The sequence below is a fragment of the Trachypithecus francoisi genome, unplaced genomic scaffold, assembly GCF_009764315.1.
Source record: "Trachypithecus francoisi isolate TF-2019V2 unplaced genomic scaffold, Tfra_2.0 Contig01585, whole genome shotgun sequence".
Lineage (NCBI taxonomy): Eukaryota > Metazoa > Chordata > Mammalia > Primates > Cercopithecidae > Trachypithecus > Trachypithecus francoisi.
Window position 1 is genome coordinate 2,378,770 of NW_022681444.1, and position 12,574 is coordinate 2,391,343.

Genomic DNA, 12,574 nt, shown 5'->3' on the forward strand with positions numbered 1-12,574 from the left:
CTTCCGTGGAAAAGTAGCTGCCTTTGGCTGGCTTTGAGCTACCCAGTCTTAGAGACGCTTTCCTGGAACAGTTGAGAAAGGAAATCCTACTTTTTGAAAAAAGGCTGCCTCTTACCCATCAAACTTGGAGAAGAGACTCCTGTTTCATGTTCCCACCAGGTAAATGGAAATTCGTGTTCTAAACAAGGGACAACTGTGTCTGCAAGGAGGAGCCAGATGAGGTGGTCAGTCACTGGAGAAGGGTGCCTCTGGAAGGCAGCCTGAGCTGGGACTAAGGAGATGCTGCCCTGGCTTGGTTCTTCATGGAAATTTCGTTAGGTTAACGTTGCAAATAGGTGTTTTTCTGTGACATACATTTTATATACCTCTTTTAGCCCTAAGCATGATTGAGAAATACAACTTTCCATCACTGGATAATGGATAATAAATTTAGGAGCTCCAGTTATTAATTTAGTTTTTTATTTAACCAGTGAAACTTTCATCAAACAATAAACAGTTTCCTTTCAGATTCAATATTGTGGTTTTTCCAGAACCAGCATGTTCTCTTTCCTCAGTAACGAGGAATCCATGAAACAAATTTTTGTTGGTTACTACCAGAGTCGTGCATGCTACAAGTGCCGCAGCCAGCTGGGGGCCGTCCGGGTAAAGTGTCATATTTTTTTTTTTTTTTTTTTTTTTTGAGACAGAGTCTTGCTCTGTCGCCCAGGCTGGAGTGCAGTGGCCGGATCTCAGCTCACTGCAAGCTCCACCTCCCGGGTTTACGCCATTCTCCTGCCTCAGCCTCCTGAGTAGCTGGGACTACAGGCGCCCGCCACCTTGCCCGGCTAGTTTTTGTATTTTTAGTAGAGACGGGGTTTCACCGTGTTAGCCAGGATGGTCTCGATCTCCTGACCTCATGATCCGCCCGTCTCGGCCTCCCAAAGTGCTGGGATTACAGGCTTGAGCCACCGCGCCCGGCCTGTAGTGTCATTTTAAGTATTTGGGGTGGGATAAGGGGGAGAGAGTGGCTCTACACACAAGGTAGACTGCCCCAATGTCTCCATCAAGGCTGGGGGACAGCTGCTGCCCCACTGGAGACAGCAGACTGTCCTTCAGCAGAAGACGGGTGACCTGCATCGCCCAGCCGCCGCGCAGCACAGAATCAAGACAGATCCCACTGTGCTGCAGAGGGAGCAGTGCCGGAGCGCGAGTGAGAAGACAGGAACGGGAATCCTAGTTTTAGGAAGAATTCCCTCTGGACGCTCTGATTTTAAGAACACCAGTTAAATGGATTTTATAATACAGAAGACATGTTTATAGTAGTGAAGAACTTCAGCTATAAAAAATAGTTTAAAATGGTTTACCAGCAACCTATCCAAGACAAGTACATTCATTAAAAAGGCAATTGAGTGTATTTGGTACTATACTTAGGGTCTTTTCATGTATTTGCTAGTTTTCTTAAGTGGAGATACCATCAGAAAGGTGCATATTCCTCATTCATCCATACCGGCCCTTAAAGATGGATCCTCTAAAGTTCTAGGTGGTTTCAGAGACAAGGTGAAAGAATGTTATCTTGAGAGGAAGGGATAAAAAGCTTCTAACTCATCTGAATTTTTAAAAGCCACTCCCATGGAGTTCCCATGGAGTTGGCTGTTCCTGGCAGAGGCAGGTGGGTTTCGCCTGCTGGGCACCATCTCAAAGGGCCGTCTCTACCTCCCGTGGCATCGCTACAGGGTGACTCAGGTGTGCCTGCCAGATGCTGATGGCTTCAGCTGTAAGTGCTACTGTGAAGTTAGAGGATTCAGGTGCAGACGGGGTGCTGGCTGGAGCTGGGATATTAGCAGCACTGTGGAAATCTGGGTAGTGCCAGGACCCTCCTGTTTGGTGACCAGAATGACAGGATCAGCTATCCCCTGAGGTTCAGGTCAGCCTGCAGGGAAGTGGGCCTTAGTCTTGTAAACAATGTTTAGACGCTTGTACAAAATACTGCAGTTACAGTGATTAAAAACCCACCCAGACTGGTGTGTCAGTGTTCTTTTCACAGAAAAAGTGTCAACCCACGGAGCTCCATCCTTGGGTAGTCCCCTCTAGGACCATGGTATCCGAGGGTTTGAGATAGATGGCCGGATGCTGCCTTTGGGAGCTGGTTTGGACCCAAACCATGACATCTGCATTTGAAACAGAAAAGGCTTCTGAGATGCAAATCAGGACTTAGTGCCAGGGAAACTGAACCACCCCTCCCCTCCTCTGAGCCTGTCACTCCTGCCCCCCACGCATCCTGCCTTTGGCTCTGAGCAGAGCAAGATGGTTCCAATAACCAGTCTGCAGGCCCGTGCTCAGTACAGGAGGGCAATGAGAGAAAAACACTGAGTTGACAGGAACAAGGTAGTGGAACTGTAGGTTTTTTTTCCTGTTAGAGCATTTATGCAGACACTTTTGGAATTTGAGTGCTGAGCCAGACCTGGGGCTCTCAATAAAGCACAATCAATGAAAATGCTTTGAAAAACATGTGGCCTGTTGGTCAAGTACAGCACAGACGTTTGGGCACAAAGGATGTCATTGCTAAAAAGTGCCTGGATCAAGTTCATCCAACAGCAGCCAAGCTGATCATGCAGCTGTGCTGGTTACCTACGTTCCAGTGTGGGGCTAAGGGGTCTTCAACTGCTACTGCTGGGATGACTGACGACATATTTTGGAAGCTGTAACAGTAGACCAGAGAACCCTACCTTATATTCCAGAGTTTCTTTGAGCATGTTCTCCTCCTCTTGGGAAAAGTTCAGCAACACCGACACAGCTTTTATAAGATGAAAAGCCTGAAACACAGTAAGTTTTGCTGCCATAGGCCAAGGTGGAGGTGAGGCGGGGTGGGGTGGGGGGAGCTACATGGCATTTCCTGCTTTCTTTGGTTAGCAGGACCAGGTGGTGGGTGACGCTCTGGCACTCTGAAGTTTGGCAGCAATGACAGGTTCTTTCTTCCCCTGCATCCTCAGGGGCCTGGCAGGCTTCAGGGAATTTCCCCAGCAGCTACCCTACCCTTTGGCAGGACCCAGAAGCGATGGGCGGATTCTGCTCCCGGCCTCCGCACCCAGGCCAGGATTTAGAAGTGGAGCCCACATCTCCCACCAGGAGCCAGTTCCTGCATGGCCTCTCCCGCCAGCCGCTCACCCCGCAGGCCAGCGCCAGCAGGAGAAATGACTGAGCGCCCACAAGGGCGTCAAATCAGGATGTACGAGGAAAAGGGAGAAATGGGCTGGGCAGGGGTTCCTGCAGGACAGACTGTAGGGCGGGGCCTCAATACCCAAAAGACACCTCAAAAGCCCTTTACCTCGGATTCGCGACAGGACATGAATTTTAAAACCACATGCTTAAGGTACTCAAAGTTGATCTCGCGGGCATCCGTCAGGTCAGCGTTATTCGTGACGGAAGGCGCCATGTTTGCCATCTCAGGTCCAGGTTTCTCCCGGACTTCGAAGAGCTCATTATCGGGTCTGATTTTCTGAAAAACCAGTGGGAAAGATGTTACACTGAACCGTCTGAGGCAGGTGGAAAAAATTACACGGGAGGTTCACCTGGTCCAAACCGTGATCACTATTGTAGGGCAAAAAGGGCCCCACCTGAGAAGGAAGCACCTCCAGGTGGGCTTGAGGAGGGAGTGACATCATTTGGGGAAACTCAGATATTCCCTTATCCATGGCAAGAACACATGTCCCTGGGGCCTGGAGCTGCTTGCATCCCGCATCGGCCAGGCCCTCTGCCACACACACTGTTAGAGCGTGGCTGTGCTGGCGTGGCAGACAACCCCACTTTCAGATGAGGACGCAGGCTCAGAGAAGGCAGGCAGGGCCGCGGCCACGGAGCTGCTTCAGAGGTGCATGCAGGCTGGCAGGCTGGCCCACCAGCTAACACTGGACTGCCCAGTGACCCCTTGCAATTAATTAGGGGTTGGGGGGAGCATAGGCAGCGAGGGACCTCAGGGGGACCTGGCACAGGCAGCAGGGGGAGGGCTGGGAAGTGGGGCCAGCTCCTGTGTGGGCACTCACCAGCTCCTTCTGCAGAGTCTTCCGGAGCTCCAGCATCCGCTGCTGCATCTGCTTTATGGTCTGCGACAAGCCCCACCCCACAGAAAGTCAATCATTATATGCATGTTTTACCAAAGGAAACAGATCCGAAGATCCCACGGGATCCCCGGTACACCTGTGAGGAGCCTCTGCACTGAGAAGTCATCCTGAGAGGCTGGTGCTCAGCTGTCGTGTGCTTGTGCCTACGACTGCTGGACTGTCATCCCTCTTGGGCCACTGCTTTCACACACTGGAGTCTCCACGTCCCACAGAGGCCACAGTCCCTCTGTGTGGACATGAGTGCCCCAGTGCTGCCCATCCCTTCCCAGGGGCTTGGTTCTCCACACACAGCCCAGCTGGAAAAGGCTCTGGACCACAGATTTTGCCATCAAAATTCGATTTTTATGCTGTGATCCCCAAGTAGGATACTTAGGTGAAGACTTATGGTTCTCATCACTACTACTCTCTTGAAATACATTAATAATCTGCAATGCTTGTTTTGAATACCCTAACAAGATCATGGTTTTTCTGCACAACTCATCAACATTTGGTTTTAGATAAATAATTTGGAAAATAATTTCTTTTCTTTTTTTTTTTTTTTTTTGAGATGGAGTCTCGCTCCGTCGCCCGGGCTGGAGTGCAGTGTCCGGATCTCAGCTCACTGCAAGCTCCGCCTCCTGGGTTTACGCCATTCTCCCGCCTCAGCCTCCTGAGTAGCTGGGACTACAGGCGCCACCACCTCGCCCGGCTAGTTTTTTGTATTTTTTAGTAGAGACGGGGTTTCACCGTGTTTGCCAGGATGGTCTCGATCTCCTGACCTCGTGATCCGCCCGTCTCGGCCTCCCAAAGTGCTGGGATTACAGGCTTGAGCCACCGCGCCCGGCCTTTTTTTTTTTTTGAGATGGATTCTCGCTGTCGCCCAGGCTGGAGTACAATGGCGCGATCTCAGCTCACTGCAACCTCAATCTCCCGGGTTCAGGTGATTCTCCTGCCTCAGCCTCTCAAGTAGCTGAGATTATAGGTGCACACCACCATCCCGACTAACTTGTTTTTTCTTCTTTCTTTTTTTGAGATGGAGTTTCACTCTTGTTGCCCAGGTTGGAGTGCAATGGTGCAATCTTGGCTTACTGCAACCTCTGCCTCCTGGGTTCAAATGATTCTCCTGCCTCAGCCTCCCAAGTAGCTGGGATTACAGTTGTGTGCCACCACATACAGCTAATTTTATTTATTGTTTTGAGACGGAGTCTTGCTCTGTTGCCTAGGTTGGAGTGCAGTGGCATAATCTTGGCTCACTGCAACCTCTGCCTTCTGGGTTCAAGCGATTCTCTTGCCTCAGCCTCCTGAGTAGCTGGGATTACAGGTGCCCGCCCCCACACCCAGCTAATTTTTGTATTTTTAGTAGAGACAGGGTTTCACCATGTTGGCCAGGCTGGTCTCAAACTCCTGACCTTGGGTGATCCACCCACCTTGGCCTCCCAAAGTGCTGGGATTACAGGCATGAACCACCACACCTGGCCTTCTTTTCATTTTCTTTCTTTAAGAGACAGCATGTCACTATGTTGCCCAGGCTGGATTCAGTCTTTGAACTGCTGGGCTCAAGCAATTCTCCCATTTCAACCTCCCGAGTACCTGGGACTACAGCCGTGCACCACCACGCCTGGCTAATTTTCTTTGATGTTTAATTAGTATTATAAGCCTTACATTTATTACACATTCCATACACATTCCATTATTCACTAGACATGCTGAGACTTATTTTCTCAACTAAAATCTTCATAATATAAGAATTTTTTTTTTTTTTTGAGACGGAGTCTTACTCTGTCCCTGAAGCAGGAGTGCAGTGGCATAATCTCGGCTCTCTGCAACCTCTGCCTCCTGGGTTCAAGCAATTCTCCCACCTCAGCCTCCTGAGTAGCTGGGATTCCAGGCGTGTGCCACGATGCCCAGCTAATTTTTGTCATTTTTGTAGAGACGGGATTTCACCATGTTGGCCAAGCTGGTCTTGAACTCCTGGCCTCAGTCGATCTGCCTGCCTCGGCCTCCCAAAGTGGTGAAATTACAGGCAGGAGCCACCACGCCTGGTTTTAAATAAAAATTTATTCGAAGTCTCCCAATGGTAATATATCTAAATGCGTTCTTCCATGTACCCCCAGTCCACATCCCTATTCTTGCACAGCGTGGCTGGAATTGTAAATACATTTTTCATGTATCAGAGTCACCACTGCCTCCTCCAGCTTTCCTAATTGTAACGTCTAGTGTGACAGGAACTCCCGGGGATGCCCCTGTCTTACTGCGTGGCTGGGCTTCCACTTTGTTTATTGATTGACTGATTGAGACGGAGTCTCGCTCTGTTGCCCAGGCTGGAGTGCAGTGGTGCTATCTCGGTTCACTGCAAGCTCTGCCTCCTGGGTTCATGCCATTCTCCTGCCTCAGCTTCCCAAGTAGCTGGGACTACAGGCACCCGCTGCTATGCCCGACTAATTATTTTTGTCTTTTTAGTAGAGACGGGGTTTCACTGTGTTAGCCAGGCTGGTCTCGATCTCCTGACCTCATGATCCGCCCGCCTCGGCCTCCCAAAGTGCTGGGATTACAGGAGTGAGCCACCGCGCCCGGCCCGGGCTTCCACTTTAAAACAAAGCTGGGATAAGCTTTGTTTCCCCAAGCGAGGAATTCCCAGTGTTTCTCTTGGGAATGGAATGACTGAGTCAGAGGACCACAAAAGTGTTTCTAACTCCTCCCCTGTGAGGCATTTTAAGTGACCTCCAACACACCCACTTTTGTAAAATGGTACCTTGTGGCTTCGATTTCTATTCTCTTGGCTGACCATGAGGTTGGACACTGTCCCAAAAGTACATTCGCTACTTTATCTTATGTTATTTGGTTTCCTGGGTTCTCTCACTCGGTAATTCATCTAATAATTACTGAGTCCCTACACTGTTCTAGGGGCTGGAGAAACGGCAACAAAAAAGACAAAAGTTCACCCTTGGGGGGAAAAGAAAAGAATCAATAAACAGGCCAGGCATGGTGGCTCACACCTGTAATCCCAGCACTTTGGGAGGCCAACGCGGGTGGATCATGAGGTCAAGAGATCGAGACCATCCTGGCCAACATGGTGAAACCCCATCTCTACTAAAAATACAAAAATTAGCTGGGTGTGGTAGCATGCACCTGTAGTCCCAGCTACTTGGGAGGCTGAGGCAGGAGGAGAATTGTTTGAACTCGGGAGGCGGAGGTTGCAGTGAGCTGAGATTGCACCACTGCACTCCAGCCTGGCGACAGAGAGAGACTCCATCTCAAACACACACACACACACACACACACACACACACACACAATTAGCCAGGCGTGATGGTGGGCACCTGTAATCACAGCTACTCTGGAGGCTGAGGCAAGAGAATCACTTGAACCGAGGAGGCAGAGGTCGCAGTGAGCTAAGATCACGCCATTGCACTCCAGTCTGGGTGACAGAGGGGGACTGTCTCAAAAAAAAAAAAAAAAAAAAGAATCAATAATCAAATCCGCAGTGTATTGGGGGTATGAAGAGGCACGAAGAGGCAGCATGGTAAGGGGTGGGGTTCTGGTGGTGAGGCTGGTCGGGATGGCATAAAGAAAGTGAGCGTGACTAGGGGAAGGCACTTCCAGATGGAAGGCTCAGCAAGTGCCAAGGCCCTGAGGTCAGAGGGTACTTGATGGGAGGTGAGGCCCCTGTGGCTGAGAGGGAGTGATGAGGACAGGAGGGGCTCAGCTGGCAGGGGTAACCAGGGGCCCACACAGGGCTTTGCAGGCTTCTGCAAGGACTCAGGCTTTCATCAAGAGATAGGAAGTCATCAGAGGGCTAAGAGAGGAATGCCAGGGAAACCAGTTAGAAGTCTGACACCATCTTCCAGAGAAGAGACAATGGTAACCTAAAGCAGGTGGCAGCGATGTGAAGTGGTGGATTCTGGGAAATGTGCGAAGGGGGTGCTGAAGGAATCTGTTAACAGCCTGGATGCCGGTGGAGAAAGAACCAAGGCAGACGGGACAACTCCAAGGCTTTTGCCGCCTACTGAGATGGGAACGGTGGCCATGGCAGCCGGGGAGCACAGTGAAGCCGAAGTGTGTGTTCGGATGTTTTGAGTTTCAGACACCTTAGAGCTCACGTGGAGACAGGTTTGTGAGGCTAGCATCCATGGAGCCATCTGGGCAGGAGGCAGGGAGGGGAACCAGCTGCACAGGGCATGGGTGAGATCGCAGAGGAGGGCGCACAGTGCAGGGAAGAGCTGTGAGGGCTGCCCCCGCGCACGGCGGTAGCAGTGGGAAGGAGACTGGCCCATCAGAGGAGACGGAGAAGGAGCAGGCCATGGATGGGAGCTTCAGGAGGAGGAAGAGGCGCCTGTCCAAGGCTGCCAACAGGCCAATCAGAGGGAAAAGTAGGAACTGCCTTCTGGATTTAGCAATGCAGATGTTATTGATGAGCTTGACAAGAGCGTTTTTCTGTGGCGTGGTAGGGGAAAGGTTGAGAGATGAGGAGTGGGAATGGAGATGGCAGATATAGAAAGTTTCAACTTGTCAGCACGGGAGGTGAGCAGAGCCTCAGCAACAGGGCAAAGGGGTGTCAACCAAGGGCCTTCATAAGGTGCCTGCATGACAGCGCACTTCTCAGTGGATGGGACGACTCCAAGAAAAAATGACCTAGGCAAGAAGGGGGAGGCGGCTGGCGTAGTGCTTGGGGAGGTGAGGGAACAGGGTAGAGGAGAGGCTGTGGCACATCCCTTCTCAGAGAAGTAGGAGGCGGGAGTGCCAGGGTGGGTGAGGCAGGGTTGAGGTGAAGAGAGAAGAGAAGGTAGACATGAAGTTGGGGTTAGGAGCAGAGGGGCGTGAAGGCCCACGGATGAAGCGGGGTTGCGGGGAACACTGGGTTGCCCGCAGGACCATGGTCCTGAGCTTCGAGGGGACCTGAATGCCCAGGTGATGGCACTTTCCAGCCAGGTCTGGCTCCATGGCTGCAGGCAGGGAGCAGGGAAGAGTTGAGTTTAGCCCAAGTTTAACCAGAGCTTGGCTAGGACTGTCTGAGGAAAGGGAGAGAGGCCAGAGAACCAGAGGTGTCGGGAAGGCAGTGGTCCCGAGACAGACACAGACCCAACGCTGAGTAAGGAGGCAGGAAGGCAGCACAGCTGGTAAAGTCAGAGGCTCCAGAGACAGAGGTCCTAGGGGCACACGGGACATTTACAAACAGGCACAACGAAACTGTGGGGTTGAGCAATGCGAGCTGAGGTGACACTAGGGGAAAAAGCAAGGCAGTCATTGCCAGAAGGGCTGGGCTGGAGTGACTGACAGGGCTGTGAGGGGCCCAGGGGGCTGGGCTTCTGGGATGCTGGCAATGTCCTGATTCGCATCAGGGTGGTTATATGGGTTTGCTTTCTGTTAATTCATTGAGACACACATCTGTTTTGTACACTTTTCTGTGTGTATTTTTTTTTCAATTAGCAATAATCGCACCTCGGATAGACCTCATTGGCTACGATACTGCCACCATGCAAAGATTCTGTGTTTTATATTAGACATAATGAACACTTTCCCCCTTGTAAGAGATCTAAACACACACACACACAATTTGGGGGCAGAATTTCAGGCCAGAGCAACAGCCGGCTGGCATACTAAGCTTCACAGGACACTTTTAAGAACCAGGATTAAATGAGATCCTGCATTTATACAGGTGAAAAGGCTGGAGGGTGAGGGGTGGGGACCATGACATTTATTGAGCCTCTACCAAATACCAGAGAGTTTACAAAGTTTATACGACGGTTAACAAACACCTTCATTTATACCCCCCTCCTCCCACCCAAACAAACCCTTAAAGGCAGCTATCAGTGCTGTCCTTCCACAGCTGTAGAAAGGAAGTACAGAGGAAAGAGGACTGTCGCTATGGCCTGGCAGGGAACACGCAGGCTTGCAGCTGCCCAAGCCTGATACTTGGCCAGTTCTCCAGGGGGTGGGGAGAAGAGGACTGAGGAGGGTGTGGAGGAGGACAGTGCAGGAGGAACGGAAGATCAGGAGGAAGGCCTTTGGGTGAGAGGGGTCATGGTTACCAGGAGGTGCAGGGGGTACCGTAAAAACCTCCGAGGATGGACTGGGTCATTTTAGGCCCGAGGGCGGGGACCTGGTGGAGACAGAAACAGCCATGCAAAGGGCATCCTCACCTTATTTTTCTCCAGAAGTTGCTGCTGCAAGTCCTGTTTCTCCTTCTGTAGCTGCGCGAGATCCATGGCCCCAACCTCACCATTTGGTGTTCTTCCTGCAGTTGGAAGCTGGAACACAGGGTCCTGCATGGCCCTCGAGGTCACCTACAAGGTGGTAGCAGCAAGTTGAGAGCCAGGACAGGTAAGGTGAAGTTGAGCCACAGGTGTACAGGGAAGGGGAGCCAGACTCATCCTTTAGGTGTGGGCTGTTGTGATCTAATAGGCAACTGGCCAGGAAGTAAGTTCCTGGAGAAGATCCAAAGCCCAATGCCCACAACTAATCACACGACAAGTCTTTGCTGGGATGAAGGGCTTGCTCTCCCCTGCCTACTGACAAGGGCCATCTGTGATGGGCTCTTCAGGACTCACGGCCTCCCAGCCATATAAGTGCCCCACTTTATTTATTTATTTATTTATTGAGATGGAGTCTCGCTCTGTTGCCGAAGCTGAAGTGCAGTGGCGTGATCTTGGCTCCACCAAGCTCCGCCTCCTGGGTTCATGTCATTCTCCTGCCTCAGCCTTCTGAGCAGCTGGGACTACAGGTACCTGTCACCATGCCCGGCTAATTTTTTGTATTTTTAGTAGAGATGGGGTTTCACCGTGTTCGCCAGGATGGTCTCGATCTCCTGACTTCGTGATCCGTCCGCCTCGGCCTCCCCAAGTGCTGGGATTACAGGTGTGAGCCACCACGCTTGGCTGAGTGCCCTACTTTAAAGAAAGGACCCTCCATGCAGGGGAGTGTCCTGTCCACCGTGTGTCCCCACTGCTGCCTCCTCGGGGGCACTCTCAGCACCTGCCCTGCATCTTGCTGTAGCATCCACGCAGGTGCGGCTGCAACTTACGTGCGACTCGCTGACTGAGAGCGCTTCGGCCTGCAATGGGCCCCGCAGCCTCAGTAGGTCCTCCTGCTCTGTGACCACTGCAGTCTCCTCTGCCTTCAGGGTCCTCAGGGCCTCCAGCTCAGCCTGCAGCTGGCGCATCTGCAGCAGGGCAGAGTTGTGACCTGGGTTGTGGAGAAAGGAAGGGGGCACTGTGAGCCCAGTGACTCTATGCTGCTTGGTGGCAAGGCCGTCACAAGGCAGGATGCCGGGCCTGAAAAGGAGAGAAGGCTCAGCCAGGGACAGACTCCGCACCTTGCTCCAGCTGGAGAATCTCCTGCTCTTTCTGGAGAAGCACTTCGGTTTTTTCCTGCAGATTCTGTTCCTTCTCGTCTATTATGGCTGTCAGGTTAGCTGCCTTGGAGAGAAAAATCGACAAGAGGGAAGGTTGCAAGCAGTGAACCCATCTTCCCACAGAAATCTCCACTTTCCTGCTCTCCAGGGTCCACCATGAATCCCTCCCTAAAGTCCACAACCTGGAGCAAACCCCCAGCTAAGCTCTGCTCCTATGACCGTGCACAAATCTATTCTCCTTGGCAGGGGCCCTGCACAGGGGCAGTTGCCTCCCACTGCCCCCTGGCCAACAGTGGGTCAACCAGAGACATGGCCATTCTGCCCAGCCCAACAAGCTGTCATAACTTCCATTTCCTGAGTGCCTGCAACATCCCCAACACTAGATACGCACTTGATATATGTTACCTCATTATAGAATAGTTTCCTGGAGGTGTAAGGAGAAGGACTAGAGTCCTCATCAAAGGAGACTCAGATTTGTTAAGGACTTACCAAAGACCTAAAGCCACTGAACTAGAAGCCCTGGGGTCAGATGTGAAGTCTGCCTTCAAGGGAGGCTTTCCTTTACTTCCTGCAAAAACTCAACACAACCTTCCATGGCCTCTGGGGCAGGTGGGCAATGATGGGCCACCTCATAGAATCAGAGCCCAGTAGGCCCCTGAGCATGGACCATTTTCCAGGTAATGACAGTTGAAAAATCAGAAAAGGGCATCCTATGGGGTGAGGGTTTCTTTATAACATTTGTCTATCAGCTTCCCAGAGAGCACGGGGGCCCACGCAGCTGACTGCATTCCCTGAGCCCTGTGTCTACTACCCCTACCCTGGAGAGACAGGGCCTCTCCAACAGTCTCACGGCAGGATGGGCCTGCTGCTCGTGCAACTGCAGGGGACATCGCCCCTCAGCGTGAAACAGGGCCTACCCGTTGCTGGAACTCTTCCCTTTGCTTCCGCACCTCCTCCAGTGCTTGAGCCATCGCGACACTCACAATTTCTCTTTGGCTCCATTCTTCCTACAATGTAGAAAACCACTGAGCCTCAACACTTAGTTCACAGTTTTTTAGCTGTATGCCACACAAGAAGCCCAGCAGACAGGGCATGGCTTTGCAGAGCCAGACCAACATGCTTCCCACTTCCCCAGGCTCCCAGCCTG

At 51.7% G+C, this 12,574-nt stretch overlaps 1 protein-coding gene and 1 pseudogene across 5 annotated transcripts in view; both read right to left on the reverse strand.

Annotated features, from left to right (window-relative positions):
• Positions 1 to 839: 839 nt before the first annotated feature.
• Positions 840 to 12,574, reverse strand: part of GOLGA1 (golgin A1) — a 69,852-nt gene continuing 58,117 nt past the window's right edge. For 4 of the 5 annotated variants that reach the window (XM_033190897.1, XM_033190885.1, XM_033190889.1 and 1 more), the window contains 8 exons: positions 12,345 to 12,434; positions 11,389 to 11,491; positions 11,098 to 11,258; positions 10,217 to 10,360; positions 4,020 to 4,079; positions 3,305 to 3,475; positions 2,706 to 2,792; positions 1,510 to 2,147 (listed from right to left, as the gene is read on the reverse strand). In XM_033190897.1, the coding sequence (XP_033046788.1) occupies positions 2,067 to 2,147; positions 2,706 to 2,792; positions 3,305 to 3,475; positions 4,020 to 4,079; positions 10,217 to 10,360; positions 11,098 to 11,258; positions 11,389 to 11,491; positions 12,345 to 12,434 (897 nt within the window). In that variant the 3' untranslated portion in view covers positions 1,510 to 2,066. Of the gene's footprint in view, positions 2,148 to 2,705; positions 2,793 to 3,304; positions 3,476 to 4,019; positions 4,080 to 10,216; positions 10,361 to 11,097; positions 11,259 to 11,388; positions 11,492 to 12,344; positions 12,435 to 12,574 lie in introns of all 5 variants that reach the window. The other variant, XM_033190887.1, reaches the window with a different exon arrangement.
• Positions 9,394 to 9,560, reverse strand: LOC117074040 (annotated as a pseudogene).